The sequence below is a fragment of the Periplaneta americana genome, chromosome 5 (genome assembly GCF_040183065.1).
Source record: "Periplaneta americana isolate PAMFEO1 chromosome 5, P.americana_PAMFEO1_priV1, whole genome shotgun sequence".
NCBI lineage: Eukaryota > Metazoa > Arthropoda > Insecta > Blattodea > Blattidae > Periplaneta > Periplaneta americana.
The window spans coordinates 125,609,972-125,634,307 of NC_091121.1; the positions used below are offsets into that span (position 1 = coordinate 125,609,972).

Consider the following 24,336-nt stretch of genomic DNA (forward strand, 5'->3'; position numbering starts at 1 on the left):
AGGGGCAAAAGAACACTATAAAGCTCTCATCGAGCTAATACAAGAAAAAAAAAACAAAGAAAAACAAAGATACTGGAAAGACTGAAAAAGATATTTTTATACAGTAGATGTTTCTCGGCTTTACTATCATAAGTTTTTGTAACATAGATCCTACAAGAAGATGATGACCAGTCATTTTCACCCCCAAACAGAATACAGGTATAAAATATAACTTATTGTCTCGGACCACTCTATTAGCTAAGGATATTTCTTATACCATGAAAACTGAAACTGTCTTTCTCCATCCACTATTTTAATATGTAAATGTAGTGTCGATCTTCTGTCTTTTTAAGCACATTTTGTTTCATACGTCCAAATTGAAAACGATTTCTCTTTTTTATTATGCTCAATGTTCTCTCAGTATGAGCCACTATACACAAAATTAGTAACACATACGCAAACACTATTTTATTATCAACAATGCAGCGTGTCACAGAACACGAACATATCGCTGCGTATTATATCGCGGTAGAGGCTAGCCCCGCTTCCTGCTACTGAGTCGTACCGATGCGATACCCCCTCCATCCCGGCCTTCCGTCAAGCTTGCGAGTGAGCTGCCTGTGAGAGAGGCCTCGCTAAGAGGCTTTTGCCACCAGTCTCTCACAGTGGAATGACTGGCAACAGTGAGTTTAATATATGGAGGGATCGGAGTGAAACAAAGTGTTACGAGACATCGTTATTACGAACTTATACTGTCACTAGATATAATAACTTAAATTTGTTGAGTAGGAGAAGCCTCAAAACTTCTTAAGAGCTTCGACACTGGTTGTTTTCGGGAACACAACCGCTGGGTTTACGTGAATACGATGCGTGAACAATTGTGGGTAATTGTATGATTTTGTTCCTGATCGCTCTATGGCAGCCGTCGGGAAATTTGTATTCACAATGACATCACTGAACGCAACCAGCAATACATAAGATGTACTATCAATCGAGGAATATAGAGCACTATGTTCGGATCAGAGTGGCGGACTCTCAACACAAGCATCTGACGTAGACTACACAATATTGATTTATAGATGGACAGATTATATTTTATTTCACCTTTATTTTTACTGTACTATAACAACGTAGAAAAATACGTCACAAATTGCCACTCTTAATACAACTTGTAAATTTTCGTCTGCTAGTCACGATCTTTGTTTAGATATTACGAGTTTTCGTGTTCCGAAATATATTAAATACAGAGCCAAACATAGCAGCTATGCAGGGAAGCGGCAGGCGACCTATAATAGAACTACACATATTTTTTTTCTAAATCTAACCCAGTCTGGTGTGTTATACAATGGCAACGTTTTATGTCCTCATTTCCAGCTCTTTTAAAAACACGTTGCTCAAGCTAGTAGACTTGTTCAAAGTCGCATTTCGAGTTCCGTATGTTACTACAGATACAAGTTGCTTTATGTTCAGATTAATTTCTATTTATTTTATTCATGCTTGTAATAACTTCTCTCCTGTTCTATTTCCTTTAAGTACAATGACATCTAACAAATATTTCTTATACAGAGAGATCTTTCGTAACTCCGAGAGTGAACATTACTAATTACCATTAGCAATAAGTGTTTGCAGGGGAAAGATCAAACAGTCGTGTCAATGATAGACTCCATTAAGACATTCATGGCTAAATTACAACTGTGAGCGAGCCAGTTTGAAAAAGTTATGTGTATCATTTTCCGTGTCTGCCCATTCCTTATAAAATTATAAAACCATACTTCACATTCTTATCATGGAAGTTGAAAAGAAAACGTCTATTGGCAAAGATGTGCAACTGTTTACTTGCCCTACCACATTTGTTTCTATTGAAGGTTCCCCTGAACTTAAATTAGAATTAATACAGCTATCCGATGTTCAGGGATGTCTGGTCCTGGGATTTATAAAAGTCTACCAGAAGAGAAGTTTCCAAACCTACGATTGTTTGCTGGGCGATTAATGGCAATGTTTGGTTCTACCTATCTATGCGAACAGTTATTTTCCAAGATGAATATCATTAAAAGCGACATACGCAGCAGATTAACTGAGTTTCATCTAGTGTGCCAATTGAGATTATGTTCAGTTATTCAGCCCGATATTGACAAACTGGTGAAAGCTAAAAGGTGTCAGCGTTCCTCTTCAGAACATGTCCAATATGAATAAAAATATTATGCAACTGTTTCTATTATATTATTATAGTGTCCTGTATTGCATTGTGTTACTTACAAATTAGCTTTCAAATACGCCACTGTCGACGACACGGCCAGCGGTTTGTTTTCATGCTAGTTGTCAACAGACTGATGTCCTCTCTGTCGTATAGAGTGGGGTGGGTAAAAGTATATCTCACTTCTACTCGCGAGTTTCGCACCCCTGACTTAGATACTATTATGATTTAGCGTTTTCTGGTTACGTCTCGTTTAGACAAATCGTCTGAGGTCTATTTCACCGTTCTACCATGTTGCAATCAGGGAGGTATACTGACTTGAAGGCGTGTGACTGCGCGAATGAACCAAAAATTGCGGACGCTTTCCTGCTTCCCGCACATGCAAGTGAAGTAGCTACTGTAGGAGCTTCTATCCTTCGGTTATCGAAGTCGGCTTTCACATTCTGGCTATCAGTTTTACTTTTTAAGATATTAGCTAAAGTTCTATACTTTTCTTCTTTTGCTCGCCGCTTTAAAGACGTAGTCAAGTCAAAATGCAATATTACATAACAGAAAAATAATTTTCTCTAGGTAACGTGAACAAAATAGGATATCATTCAGAAATAGTACAGATGACGTCATTACTCGCATAACTATGATATATTCTGTATGTATGTATGTATGATTGATTGATGGTGTTTAAAGGGCACGTCAGCGTCTATGGCTATTTGCGCCCTTGAGCAAGAGTCAGTACAACAACTCATTTAAAAACTGGTAAACGTAAAAGCGACATCAATTAAAATCTTGGTGTTAAAACCGGAAGATACAAAAAATATACATATATATCACCAGGAAGTCGGTTACTAAAACCGTCACCAGATGTAAAATGTCTGATGACCAGAAATATTAATACATAAAATGTAATCGAATATAAAGGTCCTAGTACAGAGCAGATAAAATGTAAATAGCGGGACCCCTAGATGTAAAGAGTCTAGGGGTTGATAAAAATTAAATGACGCTGTCAAGACCTGTACTAGATAAAAACTTTAAAACTGCATTCACATGATTAAAATCGTTTCCAAGAGCGTCACGCAGCGTGACGCCTATCGCATGTTGACGTCGAGAGCGGTCGTATTTCCTACAGTGCAATAACACATGTTCCACGGAAACTGGAACATGGTACGCGTCACACACCGGAGGAGGTTCACCATTTAAAAGATGGCCATGTGTAAAACGGCAGTGGCCAATTCTCAACCGCGTAACTAAAACTTCTTCGCGTCGTGACGCTCTTTTAGACGAATCCCATTCCCGAACACTTTCCTTTATCATTCGTAATTTATTCCCTTGTTGTGCAGACCATTCCTCCTCCCATTGCAGCCAAATTAAATGTTTCAGAGTGTTAAAGACGTCTCGCCACCTCTCACGATAATACACCGGCGTACCATTCAATGCTGCGTCCTTGGCTGCAGCATCTACCTCCTCATTTCCTGGAATCCCAACATGGCCCGGGATCCACACTACTCCGACTTCGGAGTTTGATGCATGGTTCCCGTCACAATTGACACAATGGTCAGCGTGAGAACATGGGGAATCACCATGATCAGACTCGCCACACTTTGCACAAACGGTGGTATTTGTACACCCGCTTTTGCGTATGTCCGAACCGCTGGCAGCGGAAACACCGCATAGGGTTCGGCACGTACGCACGGACAGGACCACGTTCATACCCGACGTAGATAAACTCTGGGAGAGACGGAACTTCGAAGGTCAAGAAAATTGTACGCAGAGGAAACGTCTGTCCATCCTTCTTCCCAGTTAGTCGGTAAGCATTGGAAACAGACTGTTGCGCTAACTCTAGTTGAATTTCTTCGTCAGATAAACCATCTAGAGCTTCTGTACGAATGACTCCTCGTGTGCTTTTGAGTGAGGAGTGACGTTCAACCTTAATAGGGTACGATCTAACAACTTCCCCTCTAATAGAGTCTCACTCTGTTTCGGAGTTAATGTCTCTATGATCAGACTTCCATTTCTGAGGCGAGTTGCATTCTTGACCTTTCCTACCATCTGATCGAGGGCGCGCTTGATGTAGAACGGGCTGATATTTGTCATCGTATTTTCGGTGGTGTCAAGAGTAATGTTGAGATATCTCGCAGGCGGCACAACAATCTTTACTAAGTCGGGATTAATCATAATGGTATCAGCCACTCTCCGTTTCTCTGAATTACTAGTTTGTTGAGTTGAAGAAAAGTTGGACCGCGAGGACATTTTGAACTGGCCCCCCCTACGGAACCGTCGGCGTCAGCCTGCCACCGGGGGGGCGAAAGAAAAAGACAACGAAATATTCTTCGCGGTCTGTGCCGGCCGTGGGGACCCCCCCACAGCCCGATCCCAAGCAACCCACTTCACGCAAGTTACCCTTCAACCTGGACATTACATACCTAACGGCAAGTTCTGCACCAGAGGCGTGTCGCAGTTTTATGCCCCTACCACGGGAATAACCGCCCATGGCTCCCCACTCTACACTGAACACAACCGCCAGATTACTCGTCTAACTCCGACCCACCTCCCAAAGCCGGAGCAATCCGAGATGGCACGCAGCTTCAGGGGACTTTTGTTTGATTACACTGCGACACCCATAAGTCAGCGGTAACACGTCGGAGCCATATATTCGCCCCGGCGAGCAGAGTCGGTCACCGGGACGTTTAAATCGCCCCGGGCCCCCATTGGGGCTCTACGTGAGTGTACTTGACGTCTGGTCCGGGTTCGGACCTAAACTTGCATATAGGGGCAGTATGAATGGTCCACTATTGCTTCATTGCTGGGCGCCCTGTCGGGCCACACAAGTTGGAAGTCGTGCTCGAAACCGTGGGACAGAACCACGGAGATAGGAAAGATCCCCGCTGGTGAGACGGGAGTTATAAGCCTAAGAACCTTAACCTAATAATGAATATAATGAACTAGAAGACGAAGAATAATGTAGCCTCACCAGGCATTAACAAATCCCGTCATGGTGGAGGGACGTGGCGAAAACTAACAGCGGGGATGGAGAAGTGAAAATGGCTGTGATGATGTGGTGGGCGTTCCGCATGCAATGGTGGCCGGCGTAGAGAGATAGAGTGATCAAAAAGACGAGAGAACGAAAATGGGTGGTTGGTGATAAGACGAAAAATGGCCGAAAAGAAGAGCACGAGAGCCACCATTGCACCCCCCGGTCACCAACTTGGAGGAACCCACCTCGACCGGATGTATGTATGTATGTATGTATGTATGTATGTATGTATGTATGTATGTATGTGTGTATGTATGTATGTATGTGTGTCATTAATTTCAGGGGATTATTCTTTGTGATATTTCAGACAAAAACATTTAATATAATTTTTTCGCGTTTTTGCTTCCTTTTCGAGAAAAAAAAAATATTTTCACTGAAACATTTCATAGCGTATGTTGGGATAGCTATTGAATTAATTGCCAATATCCTCAGTTAATTTATTGGGAGTAGTGTATAATAATAATATAATAATAATAATAATAATAATAATAATAATAATAATAAATAATCATCATAATAATAATAAAATTATTGAAAGAATTTTAGTTTGTTCTTCAAATGTGCAGAAATTTCATCCGAACAAATGTAAGTTTTCGTTCTGCAAAGGACTTTTAAAACGTAATGCGCTCGGACAACACTGCAAAGGTTATTGCTTGGAGAGATGGAGAGAGAGACAGCTCACGTATGAGAGGAGTGGATGAGGCAACGAGAACTGTAAACATAATAAACAGAAATTATTTAAAGATGGTTCGGGAAATTTTATTTCTTGTATTCTATATAAGTTTACGGATTATTAGTTTAAAAATCTAAAATGGGAAGAAACTATTTCAAAATGGCTGAAGAAAATGCTTGTAGTATGACAAACGGAGATTTTTTAATCATTAATAATTAGACTTTTATAACGTAAAATAAGCTTTTCTTATTGTCTATGTACAATTAATTTTTAATTAAAATTAAATGAAGAGTTTAAAGATAATATTTTTAGTTTTGTTCGTTTAACGTAAAATAAGTATATTGTATTTTTGTTTTTCCTTAAGAGTTTTAAATGTTTTAAAATTTTGTTTCTATGACGTAAAGTAGGCATAATTATTATTTACGTTCTCTAGGGTATTCAATTGAAATAGGAGTGTAAAAGTATGTCTTAATCTTTTAAATTCATTTCGAAACAATATATTTTATTGTCTGTCTTCTCTGAACATTTAATTAAAATTAGGTTGTAGATTTTATTTTCAATTTTCTAAGATTTTGATTAACGTGAAATGAGCATTGTTAATTCTCCGTTCTCTAATACAGTTTAAACACAAATATTAATATACATCTATATTTTTTCTTGCGAATTTAAAAACAATGTACATGGCAATGACCTTCCACTTCCCCACTCTGAACAAGCCAGATGTATGGGTTGTTCAAGGCAACACAACCTGATGAGCAGTCCTTACGATTACAGCGTTTTACGGTCCCATAATTCACGTATTTTAAAATTCACGTTTTTCTGGAAAACTATTCAAAATATAACAACATGGTATTTGACTTATTTTTTTGCTCTTTACTAAAGGAATCAACCACCAGAATTAATGATATTACTTATGGTTAAACCTTATATATATATATATATATATATATATATATATATATATATATATATATATATATATACCAGTAGCGACGGGTGACTTCAGTGAGGCATGATGTAACTAGTTTAAGTAGGCTACCTCCCATACAAAATGTTTATTATTGATGATGCTTTATCGTGATGGACATAAAAATAATAATAATAATAATAATAATAATAATAATATTATTATTATTATTATTATTATTATTATTATTATTATTATTATTATTATTATTATTATTATTTCTTAGTTGGGAGGCCAGAGGGAAAAAGATCTTTGGGGAGGCCGAGACGTAGATGGGAAGATAATATTGAAATGGATTTGAGGGAGGTTTGATATGATGGTAGAGACTGGATTAATCTTGCTCAGGATAGAGACCAATGGCGGGCTTATGTGAGGGCGGCAATGAACCTCTCGGTTCCTTAAAAGCCAGTAAATAAGTAAGCATTATTATTATTATTATTATTATTATTATCATCATTAATGAAAAATAAAAACATGTCCCTCACCAAATGATTTGCTATGCTGTAAGTTTGTTTCAGTAACTTCATTTTTATAAAGTAACGCATATTATGCTGGCTGAAGAAGCATATGTGGAATTATTTTTCAGATCGCTGAAACTGTCAGTAGACTACACTGTCTCTCTCTCTCTCCCTCTCCCTCCCTCCCCCCTCTCCCTCTCTTTGACAGCAACAAGAACGACCAACAGAAAAGTTTATTTCGCACCACATTACCCGAGACCCATTTATGTTACTCACATAATCTTGAAAGCTCGTGTTTAAGATTATCTTCCTGAAAAATTGTCAGTGATGGCGTAGGTCTGTTTTAATTTAAAACTTCCCTTCTTTCAATATTATTTCCTGTCGAAAATGATACCCTAACAATGAATTTATTACAATTATCATAATTATTTCTCACATCTCTTTCGCTTTCTATTTTCCTAAATCAAATAACCATACTGGACCACACGAGGATTCACCACTGTTATTCTGACCTCATCCACTCTTGAGACCGACATTGACAAAATATCGGGTTCTGAATGAGAGAAGTGAAGGGTGATGGGTGGGCGAATACATGCTAGGTCACGTGGCCACAAGAAATGTGCTTCAGTTGAAGCTTTCCGAGTGCAACCTCAAAACTCGAGGGAACATACGAAATGCAGAAGTCAGACCCGGCCAAAACATTTCGGGCCTCTGGAACAAATTTTACTGCTAGACTGGTCTATATACATCACAAAGATTTCTACTTCTACAACTCTATACTCTCCATTCAAATGACTAATTATAATATTGTGACGGCCACGTGAGATTCGATCTCACGACCGGCGGAGGAAGGCCTAGGTCGGCCGTGGTTCGGGCGGGTTGCGCGCCCATCTGCTTCCTGGAGCATGTGCTGTGGCGGAGAGAGGAGAGGAGACAGAGCGACCGCGGCAGAGAGGGGAGAAATGTTAAATGTTATGTTTCATTTAACGACGCTCGCAACTGCAGAGGTTATATCAGCGTCGCCGGATGTGCCGGAATTTTGTCCCGCAGGAGTTCTTTTACATGCCAGTAAATCTACTGACATGAGCCTGTCGCATTTAAGCACACTTAAATGCCATCGACCTGGCCCGGGATCGAACCCGCAACCTTGGGCATAGAAGGCCAGCGCTATACCAACTCGCCAACATGGTCGACGAGAGAGAGACGGGAGATATCCAGATAATTCGAGAGTGGCATCTTCCGGAAATTTCGAGCAATCGTACTTTCTCGTAACTATGGTGTGGTTATAAATTACGACACGCGAGTGAACTTGAGCAGTTTAGTTAGTTGCAGTGTTGTTGTAGTCAGTGAACAGCAAGTCAGCCAGTCTTGTGTAGCAGTGAAGCCAGCTTCGAGACCGGAGTCCGACTTGAATGTGTCCGCAGCTGTGCGAGCATCCGAAGTCCTCAGTTCGAGTGCAGGTAAACGCAGTGGGGGGACCTGATTTCGAGGCTCAGTGGACTATCTCTGAAAGTCTGTGGTTCGAGATACTGTGAACTTGAGTGACTGAGCTAGAAGAACTAGCCAAGGCAAACGAACTGCGAACTGAGAACTGACAGTTCTGAATTGTAAATAGTGCTTTGTGAAAATTAGTTAAATTTAACAGTTCATTGTTGTTCTCAATAATCCAAGTAGTCACTGTCGTCTGTGGAGTGCAATAACAAATACTGTGTTACTGTGTGGAGTGGAAATCCCATTGTTGACGGGAGTAGAATTGAATTGTAGAAAGTGAAGAGTTATTGTTGTAAGAATAAAACTACATTATTGTTTTGAATTTTAAAGTTACACTGGTGTCAGAAGTGGGATATTGTTGACACAATGGAGAGCCTATAGCAGATCCTGCAAGCCATCGCAGAAATGAAAGCAGAAATGAACATGCACATTAGTGAAGTAAAAGATAACATGAACAAACATATCAGTGAGGTGAAGAACGACATAAGTGAAGTGAAAACGGAGATGAAAAGTGACATAAGTGAAGTGAAAACGGAGATGAAAAGTGACATAAGTGAAGTGAAAACGGAGATGAAAAGTGACATATGTGAAGTGAAAACAGAGATTAAAAGTGATGTCGCTATGCAAATCGGTAGCGTTTCGGCCCAAGTAGATGGAATAGTTACCATCGTGAGAGACGAACTTAAAGCCGATTTTGACAGACTAAATGAGAATTTTGCAACTATAAACGCGACAGTGGCCGAACTAAGACAGGACGTAGACCATTTCGACAGAAAAATTCGCGCCCTCGAACATCATCAAGAGGAAACGATTGAGTTGCTAGACAAGACGAGTATGTTAATGGACCAACATGCTGAAGAAAACAAGCACATCCTCGCGTTGGTGGATCGCCAGGCTAGAGAACATAAACAGATAGTTGCCGAGGAGATTCGACGGGCCATGCAAGAAGCGGCAACAGATTTGAGGACTCCATATAGTGGTCCTGCGGAGCCATCACCTTCAGCCAGACATTCGAACGTCAAGACGCCGAAGTTCGACGGAACGACGTCTTGGGCGATTTTTCGTCGCCAGTTCGAGGCTACCGCGGCACATAATGGGTGGACGCCAGCGGAGAAGACTACTCAGCTGCTGACCGCGCTTCAAGGACAGGCGTCGGAGATTCTTCACAGCGTTCCAGAAGACGGGACAGCCGCTGAGATAATGGCGGCCTTGGAGGGACGTTATGGTGACCATCAACATGCGGCAGCATTCAGAACCCAACTGAAAACGAGGGTCCAACAGTCAGGCGAGTCCCTGCAAGAATTTGCAATGGCGGTGGAACAACTGGCCCATAAGGCCCTCAGGGGCCTATCTACTGACTTCATCGCTGGAGAGGCGGCCTACACCTTCGGCAGCGGAGTTCGAGACGCCGAAATCAGACAACAGCTACTCTTGGCAGAGCATCGCACCATCAACGCAGCTCTGACGGCGGCCCTCGGGATGGAGGCAGCAAAGTTGACGGCGAACGTCACGACGTCGCACCGGATTAGGAGCGTTGCGGCGGCCGACGTCGAGGAGTGTCAACCGAAATCACCCGAGCGACGAAGACGAGGAGTTCCCACCTGCTGGTCCTGCGGCGAACCTAGACACCTGAGGAGGGACTGTGACCGATCTGGTCACAAACAGGAAAACTAAAAGGGGCCGATGCGATGAGGGGCACGTCGGCGCCGTCATCACCATCCCCTCGGCTGATCTTGAAGACGATTAATAGAAGATGCGACGACGGACTGATTGCTGACGGATGGATAAGAAGCCGCCCATGCAGAGTACTGGTAGACACCGGGGCGTCGCTCACCATCGCCAGACCGGAAGTCGTGCGTGGCCTACCTGGGAGGACGCCGCTGCGCCGATATGAGCTACTTACTGCCTCAGGCGAGAGCCTGCCCATCCAGAAAGACGTCTTTCCTCAGGTTCGACAGCTGTTCGCCGAATATCTTGCCGACCACGATGACGTCATCAAGGTATAGCAAACAGGTGTCGTATATCAGGCCTCTCATTACGGACTCCACTAGTCTCTGGAATGTAGCCGGGGGATTGCAAAGGCCGAACGGCATAACAGTGAACTGCCATAGTCCCTGGCCTGTAGAGAATGCCGTTTTCTCCTTGTCTTCAGGATGTAGCGCCACCTGCCAGTATCCTGACTTGAGATCCAACGTCGAGAACCACTCTGCTCTGGCCAGGGTGTCCAAGGTGTTGTCAATTCGTTGCAGGGAAAAGCAGTCCTTCTTGGTGACGTCATTCAGTCTTCTGTAGTCTACGCAGAAACGCAGGTCCCCATTCTTCTTCTTCACCAGCACCACCGGTGATGACCAAGAGCTGTCGGATTCCTCGATGACCCCTCTTGCTTTAATGTCCTCCAGTTGGCTGTCAATCTCCGTCTGTTTAGCTAGAGGGACGCGTCGAGGAGGTTGTCAGATCGGGCGAGCATTTCCGGTGTCGATGCGGTGCTCAACTTTCTCTGTTCTTCCGTAGTCATTTTCAGACGGACTGAACACGTCCTGAAATTCTGTCAGTGGATCGTGGACTTGTCTCCTTTCTCTTAAGCTTAAATTCTCCGCCAATTCTTGATCCAGCTCTTTCAGTGATGTGTCTAGATCTGGACGTGGTCGGTGATACTCCTCGTTATCTTCCAGATACGTCACACACACCACCGGTTCGACGCTACCTAGTACAGTTCCACTAGGCACTTTCTTGTCCCGATTGGTGACATTCAGGACTCTCATCGGTACCACCACCTGGTTCCGGAGTAGGGATCTGGCCACATAAACCCCATCTATCGGAGTTGTCTGCGAATCGAAGAGAGGGTTTCTCTTATGCTGTCTGTCCAGTCTTGCCGTCACCACCATCTCGCAGCCTGCTGGGATTGTCACTTGATTCTCCAAGGTGAGTCTGCTGGCCATGGTTTGATCTTCGACGTCCCTCAGGAACACTTCATCCTGACCAATACGGAGAATACGGCGCCGGACGTCCACCGTTGCATAGAAGATCCGCATGGCGTCGAGTTCCAGGATGGCGTGTTCAGTGATGTTGGCGACGAACGCCCACATCTCCAGTCTCATCTTTCCCAAAGTCAAATCCAGGAAAACCTCTTTCTGGATGGGCTGGCTCTCGCCAGAGGCAGTATGTAGCTCATATCGGCGCAGCGGCGTCGTCCCAGGTAGGCCACGCACGACTTTCGGTCTGGCGATGGTGAGCGACGCCCCGGTGTCAACCAGAAGTGTAGGAATCCGCGCCCAGGCACGTGTGGCGTGGGAGCTCGCTGCGTAGTGAACCACCACCCGAACTGTAGCTGCCCGCCTCGATTCACGGGAGACCCGTTCGTCAGATGCCAGCCCATACCCGAGACCCCTTTGCAGACTGGTCCCCAGAACCCCTGTCAGCCTTCACCGTGTGGGCAGAACGCTGTGTATCAGGGGGCCAGAGATATGCCCGCATGCTCTTGCCTACCCGATTACACGGGCTCTCCGCCCAACTGTCGGCCGAAATGCGTGAGCAATAGCGAGTGCGCACGCCACCTGACTTGTATTAACCTGAGACCCTTGTCCAGGGTCCTGCGGAGCCAATGCGGAATGCCGAGTGGTGAGCCGCACGTCCACGTGCGTGTGTGCGGCGGGCTTCACCGGAGTCCCGTTCACGCAGTGCGTGGTGCAGCAGGCGGAGCCGCTTCCTCAGGAAATACCGACCCCCTGCGTGACGTCCACCTGCTTACCGAACGCAGTGTCTAGGCAACAGAATGGAGCAAGCTCGTGCGCCTGCCTCACCGAATATGTGGGTAACCCTTACTAAGGTTGTCGGCCGGAATGCGTGTTAAACACGGACTGCGCGTCGAACCGCGCCTGCATACGCAACAGGTGCCAGGATCCTTGTCCGGGCACCTGTGGTCCGAACACCGACTGCCAAGTTGTGAAACACTTGCCGTCTTGCACCTGCACCTGCCGCCCGGGCTACAGCGGCGATCACTTCAGATTCTGCAACTTTCAGCCACCAGAACCTGTGCAAGCAGAGCCCGGAGATCCGTGTAACCCGTCCCCGTGCGGGCCCAACAGTCAGTGTAAGCAAGTCAACGGACAGGGCGTGTGCTCATGCCTGCCCACTTACATCGGTAGTCCGCCGGGCTGTCGACCCGAGTGTGTGGTGAGCTCGGAATGCCCCCAGAACAGAGCCTGCCTGAATCAGAAGTGCGTTGATCCGTGCCCAGGGCCGTGCGGCCTCAACACCCGCTGCGAGGTGATCAACCACAGCCCGATTTGTAGCCAGGGTTTCACAGGAGACCCGTTCTCCAGATGTTTCGCCATCCCACCTTCTGCCACGCGGAAGCAGCCCCAGTGGTAGTGGAGCCGTGCGTTCCGTCTCCGTGCGGACCCAACTCCCAATGCCGAGATATTGGAGGTGCCCCCTCTTGCTCTTGCCTGGCTAATTACATGAGAATTCCTCCCAACTGCCGACCGGAGTGCAGCATTAACTCGGAATGTCCCAGCAACAGAGCTTGCATGAGAGAGAGGTGTCGCGACCCGTGTCCGGGGTCTTGCGGTGAAGGAGTCCAGTCCAATGTCATCAACCACACCCCGTGTGCCCATGTACGGAAGGATACACAGGAGACCCCTTCACCATCTGCTTCCCGAAACCTCCGCCACCTCCCGAACCTGTACAGTCAGACCCATGCAACCCGTCTCCCTGCGGGCCGAACGCCCAGTGCCAGGATGGAACTTGCACGTGCCTTCCGGAATACCAAGGAGACCCGTACGCTGGGTGTCGCCCTGAGTGCGTCCTAAGTACCGACTGCCCGAGAGACAGGGCCTGTATCCGAAACAAGTGCAGCGACCCTTGTCCCGGAACTTCTGGGCAGGGGGCCACGTGCGTCGTCGTGAATCACATCCCGATATGCAATTGCCCACAGGGCATGTCTGGCAATCCATTCGTCCAATGCAGACCCGTGCCGCCACCTGTTGTGACGCTGCCGTGCAGCCCGTCGCCATGCGGTTTGTAGCTTCTCCGGGTCCGTGGCCACTCCGTTGGTCCCCACTACGTGCCCCAGGTAGCTGACCTTCTTCTGGAACAGATGACATTTCTTCGGGTTCAACATCAGCCTAACTTGTCGCAGTTTCTCCAACACCGCCAAGGGAAGAAACACGCCAACGCTGATGCATTATCACGACGCCCGTGCCCGGATGGCTGCAAACACTGCCTGAAAGTTGAAGAGCGAGATGGTTCCCACGCAGTCTGAGCAATTGCCGCCCATCCGAGCCCAGGATGGAATAACGCCGCCATAAGGAGGGAGCAGTTGGAGGACCCAAACATTGGACAGCTACTGCGTGATGTGGAATCCGGCCAGAGATCAGTATGGGCCGATATCGGCAACCGTAGCACCACTTACAAGAGCTACTGGGCCCAGTGGGAATCCTTCACTGTCAAAGCCGGTATCCTGAAGAGGATTTGGGAGTCCGCCAATGGAAAGACCCGCATAGAACTCGTCCTGCCCAGGAGCAAGGTGAAGGAAGTGCTGGAGGGGACGCATGCTGGAGTGACTGGAGGCCACCTGGCAGCCAACAAGACGCTAGACAAGTTAAGGCAGATGTTCTACTGGCTGCATCAGAGAACCGACACGGAACAATAGTGCCGAAGATGCGACACATGTGCAGCTAGTCGCGGACCAAGGGCACGCAGCAGGGGAGCCATGCAGCAGTATAACGTGGGAGCTCCTTTTGAGAGAATCGCCATCGACGTTGCTGGACCTTTCCCGGTTACGGATCGAGGGAACCGTTATCTGCTAGTCGCCATGGATTACTTCACATAATGGCCAGAGGTGTATGCGATTCCCAACCAAGAGGCTTCGACGCTGGCCGACGCGCTGCTTGACAACATCTCACGACCAGCGGAGGAAGGGTTAGGTCGGCCGTGTTTCGGGCGGGTTGCGCGCGCATCTGCTTCCTGGGACATGTGCTGTGGCGGAGAGAGGAGAGGAGAGAGAGCGACCGCGGCAGAGAGGGGAGATATCCAGATAATTCGAGAGTGGCATCTTCCGGAAATTTCGAGCAATCGTACATTCCCGTAACTATGGTGTGGATATGAATTACGACACGCGAGTGAACTTGAGCAGTATAGTTAGTTGCAGTGTTGTTGTAGTCGGTGAACAGCAAGTCAGCCAGTCTTGTGTAGCAGTGAAGCCAGCTTCAAGACCGGAGTCCGACTTGAGTGTGTCCGCAGCTGTGCGAGCGTCCGAAGTCCTGAGTTCGAGTGCAGGTAACCGCAGTGGGGGGACCTGAGTTCGAGGTTCAGTGGACTGTCTCTGAAGGTCTGTGGTTCGAGATACTGTGAACTTGAGTGACTGAGCTAGAAGAACTACCTAAGGCAAACGAACTGTGAACTGAGAACTGACAGTTCTGATTTGTAAATAGTGCTTTGTGAACATTAGTTAAAATTAACAGTTCATGGTTGTTCCCAATAATCCAAGTAAATTGTCACTGACGTCTGTGGAGTGCAATAACGAATACTGTGTTACTGTGTGGAGTGGAAATCCCATTGTTGACGGGAGTGGAATTGAATTTTAGAAAGTGAAGAGTTATTGTTGTAAGAATAAAACTGCATTATTGTTTTGAATTTTAAAGTTACAATATGTTATATACGACTAACAAAACACAAAATTTTGAGTTTAAGGAAGCCAAGTGACTGATGCCCGGCCTCACTTGTTTGAGCTAATCAGCCGCCACTGATATATACACATATAGGAAGGGCCCACGGAAAGTACATGCTAAGTTACTGTTCGTTTATTTTTGTTTTTTGGTTCCATCTGCTAGCTATTTTTATTAAATCAGAAGGGCAAAAAAAAAAAAAAAAAGCCTGCATTGTAACTTGGTAACTTTAACTAAATGAGATATAATGTAATGTTTTATGGGTTTATTAAAGTTAAGAAGTGCTCTCCTGAAAACTTTAAGAAAAATGCCTTTAGCATGTTCTTTCCGTGGACCTCTCAAATCTTTGTGCATGCGTGTGTTTTTTAGTCGTGGCGTGTGATTTGAAGACCTGTGATTTTGTCGGTGTGACAGGTTTGTCGCTGATTAACAGAGCCCCGAGAGTTCGCCATCTCCGTCCAATATATAACGCATAGCGAATGACGTCGACTGTGATTATGTAAGTCATCACCACATTCAGAAAACTCCTAGTTTGAAGATTCATACTAACTTCAATGACAAGCTATCATCCCACTCCACTCTTTCATAATCACGTGTACATAGCTCACTCGCCGCGCTTATCAGTATTGTTCTAATATTTATGTCACCGTTATGCCAATTCGCAGAAAAGCGGCAAACATAAACATAATATGTTGTCTCGTGGTGATAACCATGTGATGTCATATAATAGTTTGGTTATATTCGGGATAACTCGGCAACATTCCAATCTCCATGAACCAGTAGAACACAAATTCGCACTGTGAAAATATCGTCATTACCTGTTATAACGACAGAAATCACCATGACTACTCTCCACCCGATATGAGACTCCTAGCGATCATGACGACTGAGAGTATAGAACTATAGGCTACGTGACCGGATGATATGAATAAACTTGAGCAAATACTTTTTTATACTTTTTCAGAGCATTTACTTTATTTTATTAAAACATAAAGGTATGAGCTTAGACATGAAGTACCAACTACATCACGGAGCACCGGCTTTCCTGCAGAGTTCTGTCTTGTTTTCGGGATGAATAATATGTAGCATGTGCTTTGAAGACAGAGTATGGACTACAGATTTTTTAAATGTACCTTTGTAGGAAACTTCACTTTGTTAAGAAAGGTTGACTATTGTGCAATGATAGAATTTATGCTAGTTAATCGGCCGAAATAGTTTCATGAAGTTCGCAAAATATCACGTGAGTTACATATAGGACATTATAGGTTTGATAAAAATAATGTAGAGTGGATAACTCAACATCTTTTGGGAAATAATTTTGAAACAAGAGGTGATGCCTTAAACAGTGATGACAAAATGAGAATTGGTTTACATTATATCGGAGACTACCGTGTGCCCCGTGTGGAAGTTTTCCAGCACGTTAAAGACTTCCAAGCCTAAATTACAGCCTCTAGACCAAATTTATCCTTTCTCGCGTTCTAGTTTACCTTAGTGTTCTACCTTAGTTGCCTACTAGGTGGCGTTTGAGGCGATGAGCTTAACTCTTGCCCCTCTTCCTCTTTCGGTAAATAAGTGTAACTAAATTCCTTGTAGGCACTGAAACCTCCGTCAGGGTGTAACTATGTTGCAGCATCGGAACGATGCATAAAATACAAATAATAATATACATATCGGAGCTCTATAATTTCATAGTGCAGTTGTAGAATACTTTTGGAGTTCATCAGACAACTATTTCTTTGACTGTTGCAAAAGTATTGACTGCTATAACAAGAAAAGCTAGGTTGTGAATTAGATATCCTTCTTTTGCTGAAGACTTAGAAATTGAGAATAATAAGGCGTAGAAGAAGTATCACTTCCCTTTAGCCACAGATTGCACGCATATTTCGATCGTAAAACCCACTATAGGTGGTGACGAATATGTAAATAGGAAGGGCTTCCACAATATTAACCTACATGTAATGCCAGATAATTTACAAGTGTTGATGTTTCGTGGTTACGGTCTGTACACGACTCACGTATATGGAAAATTTCAAACTTTGTAAGATAATACAGTGGAATGATGCTACAGTAATGCCGTGTTGCTTGGAGATTTCGGTTATGACGTAACTCCATGGCTGATGATCCCTTTCAAATATGCCACCTCTCGTCAAAAACAGTCGCATAATACTGTAGATGCATAACTAGAGAGCGAGTTATAGTTATGCAGTTATTGAAAGATGCTTTGGACAAGTAAAGCATTAATTTTAGTTTTCGTGTTATTCCATTTCTTCTAAATTTTATATTAATTTAATTCACACCCTCTGACAAGAGTCTTCCTCTTATTTCCACATTTGCTTCCGCCTTCTTTCTATTAATTTAGGAAGATTTTATTTATCTAACATTTTATGTTCATATCTACGAACAACTATACACGCATTATCCATCCTTGCTTCAAAACACTTATCACTTTGTAATACTGTACAAATAAGAAACAGTTAACGTGAAAGTAGACTACTTTGTACAACATCAAACCTGTTCCCGAACTCCCCGTGCACGTGCACTCGAATCAGGTACTACTACTGAAGTTTATTATTATAAAAATTGAAGTACCTACTATGAAACTTTGAAGTACGTGCTTTAAAGCGCATACTTCGTGTTATTCATATCACCCTATGACAACTCCAGATAACCCCAGCTCAGCGTCTGATGAGCTTTTCGTAGTATAGGAGCAATGCGAAGTAGGTACATAGCAGAAACTTGTGATTATGTTTCCGTTAATGTCTTCTCTCTCTTAATCTGCCTTCATATTACAGAAAGATATTTTAAGATTTCCTTAACAATACTTAAGTATTAATAGCAACTACAAATAAACGTTTCATGAAACCTAAGTAAACATGATATTACAAACACAGCAATATTAAATGTTCCATATAATATACTTACTTACAAATGACTTTTAAGGAACCCACAGGTTCATTGCCGCCCTCACATAAGCCCGCCATCGGTCCCTATCCTGTGCAAGATTAATCCACTCTCTATCATCATATCCCACCTCCCTCGAATCCATTTTAATATTATCCTCCCATCTACGTCTCCGCCTCTCCAAAGGTCTTTTTCCCTCCGGTCTCCCAACTAACTTTCTATATATATTTCTGGAATCGCCCATACGTGCTACATGCCCTGCCCACCTCAACATACGAGTAGTATATTATTATGCTTCTCCTATTGTTCATATAATACAGTATTTATGGCACCAGTATGCCAATTCGCTGAAGAGTGATAAATAGGCTTCGTATTCCAGCTACGTAAAGACTGAAGTTAAAGGCACATTGGGTATATAGTACGTCGAACACAAGTAATGCAACAGATAAGGATATAAACAAACACGTCTCGCTGCGTGTTCGTGGAGTACAGTCAACTCCCGACATTCTGAAGTTATACTAGTAGACATATGCTTAATCCGTGATGTTCATTTTTGTCATGATCTTTGCAGCGAATAGGCCTAATGACGTGCATTCGTAAGTTACGGAACTTGAACATATGCGAATGTCACTTGAAATGATTTTATTTTGCAAGAAATTCTGTCAATGGCACATGACGCTATTGGTGCATGATGTAGTAGGCCTACAAGATATTCCTATTGTCTGATACTTTTTCGTGTTTCATTAGGATATTGCATATGTCCGTCATCACTGAAAACCACTAATTTGCTATGTACTTTTCTGGAAATTCTCTAAAATTGAGATTATTTGATTTATTAATTGGGATGTTGGCACTGAACATCATGATAGGCTACACAAATCCATGCTAAACTCGAGTTAATATCTTCATGATTTTAAGATTCTGATGGTACATTTTTCTTTTGGATTACGTTCAAAACACTTTCTGTGCCTTTTGTTATTGCAGTGCCTTTCAGTATACTATTTTTGTCACTTTTACGTTTGTTTTACTCAATTTATATTTAATACTGTCTATATTGACAGTGAAAATATTAGTTAAAGTATCCTCAACTATGCTCTGCAATATTACACGCTTGAGCGTCTTACCTAAGCATTTTACCTCTGCAATGAACCTACAATCAGCAACAAAGCTGTAGTTGTTTAAATAATACGACTAGTAAGAGCAGTGATCGATAAGACTACTCACTATAATATAGCCTTGCGTCCCGGTTTTGACTTTCTAGAGGAAGAGGGCAGAAGATACATAACTATTTTGTATACGAACGTACCTGTTCCTGCGCTGTGACGTCACATATACTTCGAAACAAGACAACTTCATTCCAGTTTATAGGTAGCTGAAATACGAAGTCTAGTGATGAACATAAATATCTTGTCTTCGCATGGTGACAAACCATCTCTCGTAATAAAATTATTCGGTTAGGCTATATTCGGGATAACACGTCAACATTTGCAATTCACAAGAAGCAGCGAATGCAAAAATTACACTGTGACAAAATCGCCATTATCCGTCACATCATTTTTTCTGGAGCTATCACAGCTCTGAACTGTGACGACAAAAGGCTGTGAGTGTGTCTATACAGAGTGATTCACGACTAATGGCCCACAATGTAGGATTCATTTCTAGAGGCCATTTTGGGCATAAAATGTCATATGAACATTACGATTATCATTAGTTTGAAAGTTATTCGTAAAAATCCTAACGCCATACTGTGAATCAGCTTTTGGAGTTGCTTGCATCGTAATACAAACATTGCGATGTAAACTAAACGGTGGGTTACGCTATGACTTGAAGTACTATAGGGGGGTGAAGGGGTGATTATCACCTGCAATCGTCAGGGATAGCCGTGCCGAGGTAGGAACGCTAAGCGCCATTCACATTCGTGCGGCCAAGCACATTGAAGTGGGAGGAGGGATATTTGAAAATCTGCTTTCAAACTGTGGTATGTTTATTTTATGATTAATACAATATTTACAATTATTATTTGTGTGTTTTTGAAGTGAATAACTCTTAGTTCTGTTCAAAACCACTGCTACTTTTTAAGGATTCAATCAGCTGTTATTAGTTAACGGTTGATAATCGAACCCATGTTCATACGAGATTTTATTCTCAAAATGGTCCAAAGAACTTATTCCTAAAGCGTAGGTCATTAGTAGTGAATCACGCTGTATAAGGTCACGATATACGAGATCAATTGCGAATAAAGTCATGTCTCAGACAAATCAAGGTGACGCTGGTGCTGTATATTTGTAGTAGAAGTAGGAGCGACCAAAAAACTTCACATCTTGGATATGTAAACTAATAGAAATCAACAAAAATTTAGTAAAAAGATTTTTACTCACAAACAAACATTAACTCTTATTTCTTACCATCACTATTGTCATTAAACTTGCTTTATACATCACCTTTAAAATATATTTTGTATTATTATTAGCCATTTCTTAAAAATTCCACCGAGTTTATAGACTTGTTTTGAGATAACAATTCACTTACAGAAATCATTTGCAATGTACATTCTTCTAACCACTTAATATGCGCAAATGATTTGTTACAGGTCAAGTGTCTCCACAGAAAATACTTCATGGTGGAGTCAAATTTGTCGACTCTATTCCTAAGACAGCGAGTGGGAAGATCCTAAGAAGAGAAATGAGAGCAATGTTGAAATCGAAGTTGTGATTAGTTGTGAAATTTCCCTTCCAAATCTGAGCATAAACAACGTATCATCTATTAAGGGATGTAATAGGCGAAATTTCTGTTTTCTACAATTTTATTGTTTAAGCTAGAGACTTAATGTTTTATATACAGAAATGCCTTATTAATATTCATGTCCTCAAGTTCCGTCAGTTTTAGTTTATTAGTTTTTTTTAATTATTACAGTAAAAAATTGACTTTTCAAAATGTATCTGCTTCAAAAAATATGTTACAGACCTGCAAATAATTGGACAGCATCTTTGACATGCATATAAATTAACAGCAGAATCATAATTGAATTTTGGATGTATGAGTGGCCTGAAAAATTTACTCAGTCAGTTTAAGATTTTCGTTTTTTTTTTGTCCGCATTGTATACTTTATTTTTTAATTTTGAAAAGATTTACCTCATCCAAAAAATGACTTTGCAGTTTTGTTAACATACTCTTCAGAACATGCAGTAAAAATTTCAAATTCTGAGGATAAAATTTGTTGAATTATTTGATTGTGAGTAAATGCAGTATGGTAGCCTAAAAAAGTGTGGAAAAACGAACTTAAAAATTCAATTTTCCGTCATGAAAACATGTTTGTAATTGTGAAATATAAGTAAAGCATGAATTTTGAGGACTGTTATGTTGAAAAAATAAGAAGCTATGCTAAAAGAGTGAGTAGAGAAAGAATAATGCTGAAACTGTTCAGGAAGAGTAAAACGAATTAGCTGGGTTCTGACTAAAAAGAAACTTCTGAAAGATGCAGTACTGGAAGGAATGGTGAACGGGAACAAAGCTCAGGGCAGAAGAAGATTCAGATAATAGACAACATTAGGATGCACGGTTTGTATCCATATTCTAAGAGGAATATAGGAAAGATTGGAAAATGCTGGGTATGCAATGGAAGACCTGCCTTTGGGCAGAAAACTATGAATGAATGAAACACGAATATGATGATAAAATTTGGTAAACATATGAATTAGAGATCAGTGATTATATTTCACCAGAAACACGAAAATACATGGGTTGTAAATAAAATAGTGGCAACTCTGCCGGGGAATGGGTCATGCGCATTCGCATGCGGTACGAGACAATTGGTGACCGTAGTTGGAGATATTGTCGATGTATTGAATGATAAAACTGGTTGCTATGACAACAGATGTTGTTATTGTACATGGTTAAATGTAGAGCACTATTTTTAACTGCTCTAAAGCATGTTTATTAAACTTGATCAGCGGTCGTGGACAAAAATCGAGGTAGCCAGTGGTAAAAATGCACGCCAATGTCATGAAGGGTTACTTGAAGCTTGTGGCAACCATTCACTACCGTATCGTACGGTTGCAAGATGGGTCGGAATGAGACGGCACATGTAGCTTGCAAAGGTCACCCGTCCATTTACGACGAACAAGTGAAGTTAGTGCGATGTCTCCTTGCTGTTGACCATCGCTGGACTGTACGAGAATTATCTATCGAGAATGGACTCGATCATCAAACTGTCTGGCACATCCTGAAGAAAAACTTCCACATGAGAAAAATTGCCTCATAACCTGACAAGCACAGAAGTGACACCGATACGCAATAGCTCAACTCCATCTACAGAGATACCACTACAAAGGAAACGTATTCCTGCAGCATATTGTTGCCATTGACGAGACGTGGGCACGGGCATAAGAGCCTGAACTAAAGCGTCAGTCTAATGAATTACACCATAAAGGGTCAACACGTTCAAAAAAAGTGCGATATGAACCCTCTAGAGTGAAAGTCATGCTGATTGTGGCATACAACAGTGAAGGAGTTATAATTAGCCATGCCGTACTTCAAGACCAATATGTCAATGCAGCGTACTACCAATATTTTCTCGAACACAACCTAAGTCCAGCTATGCGATAAAAATGTCCACATTTCCTGAGAGACAATCCACTTTCATCTTCCATGATAATGCTCGTTGTCATGTCACAGGAGTAGTGACTGAATTGCTACAGAGATGAGATTGGGAAGTATTGCAACATCCTCCGTATCCCCCTGACATGAGTCCTTGTGACGACTTGTTTCCACGGTTGAAAGAACCACTTAGAGGCGAGAGGTTTCCAGATATTGCATCAGAGCTTCATGCAGTAGGGCAGTCCATCAGACAGATCAATATAAACAACCTCGCTAATGGCATTCAACGGTTACCGACCATGGATTTGGCAGAAGATACAGGAACACGCTGGTGATTATATTGATGGAATGTAAACGTATTTTCCATGTAAATTCAATAATATATTCGTACTGTCTATGTTGTCACTATTTTATTTACAAACCTCGTAGGTTATTTCTCGAAAAATGGCCAGTTTCACTCATCTCCTCCCTTAAACACATTAGAAAGCGAAAGCTGGACAACTTGATACACAAGCAGGGACAGTTCAGGCTGCAAAAGCTAGCCTTTCTGCAAGCTATATAACTTAATACATACAATATATATTTTTAAATATAGAACTACCTCAACTGAATGTTTCAAACTATGCTTAACCGTTACCTGTTCAAATGCACCTCACACAAACAAAATAAATTAGAAGTGATCCCGGATATGTGAATTTAATTTTGCTGCACATATTGTTATCCAGTTCTATTGTACTAGGTAGCTTGTATTCATAGAGTATCTATCCTCTACGGTTAAAAATTTGTAGTATCTTAAATGAAGAGGACTTGGATTTTGCATAGCCTACCTTCTACAGTATATTGAATCATATTGTTTAAAGGAATTGTTTCCAAATTTGACTATATCATCTATGTTACACTGCTAGATCAATCTGAAACATCGAAGTCCTTATAATAGGACATTACATTTATTTGTTATCTATTCAACAACCTTCAATTTATTGTGCATTTGTTCATGAAACATTGTAGTCTATATCTTACTTGCTAGAAAACACGTGTCATAATTTTCAATTATAGGTCCATGTAAAATAAATAATACACATGTTCCTTTTAGTACTGTTATTATACAGTATAATACAATTAAGAGGAATGTGTAGATCTGAAGCATGTGAACAGAAGATTTATCTCCTCAAGGAAAAATAATTTACCTTTTGCTGCAGAACGGATATGAAACCTTTACCTGTTCAGTAATGTGTGTTTCTCAATCATGTCTATCACATTTACTTATGATGTTTAGCCAACTGCCTGAAGACAGATTTGAACCTCATAAGTGACACCAATAAGGCAACTAAGCCTGGAGATAATGAGATAGGATGGCCAATTCCTTTTATTACTTTGTTAT

At 42.4% G+C, this 24,336-nt stretch overlaps 1 protein-coding gene and 1 pseudogene across 5 annotated transcripts in view; both read left to right on the forward strand.

Moving 5' to 3' along the window:
* Positions 1 to 23,566, forward strand: part of LOC138700157 (luciferin 4-monooxygenase-like) — a 271,422-nt gene extending 247,856 nt beyond the window's left edge. For 4 of the 5 annotated variants that reach the window (XM_069826548.1, XM_069826545.1, XM_069826550.1 and 1 more), the window contains one exon: positions 20,950 to 23,566. In XM_069826548.1, the coding sequence (XP_069682649.1) occupies positions 20,950 to 21,071 (122 nt within the window). In that variant the 3' untranslated portion in view covers positions 21,072 to 23,566. The remainder of the gene's footprint in view (positions 1 to 20,949) is intronic. The other variant, XM_069826549.1, reaches the window with a different exon arrangement.
* On the forward strand, positions 11,926 to 15,565 carry LOC138700566 (neurogenic locus notch homolog protein 3-like; annotated as a pseudogene).
* Positions 23,567 to 24,336: the final 770 nt, after the last annotated feature.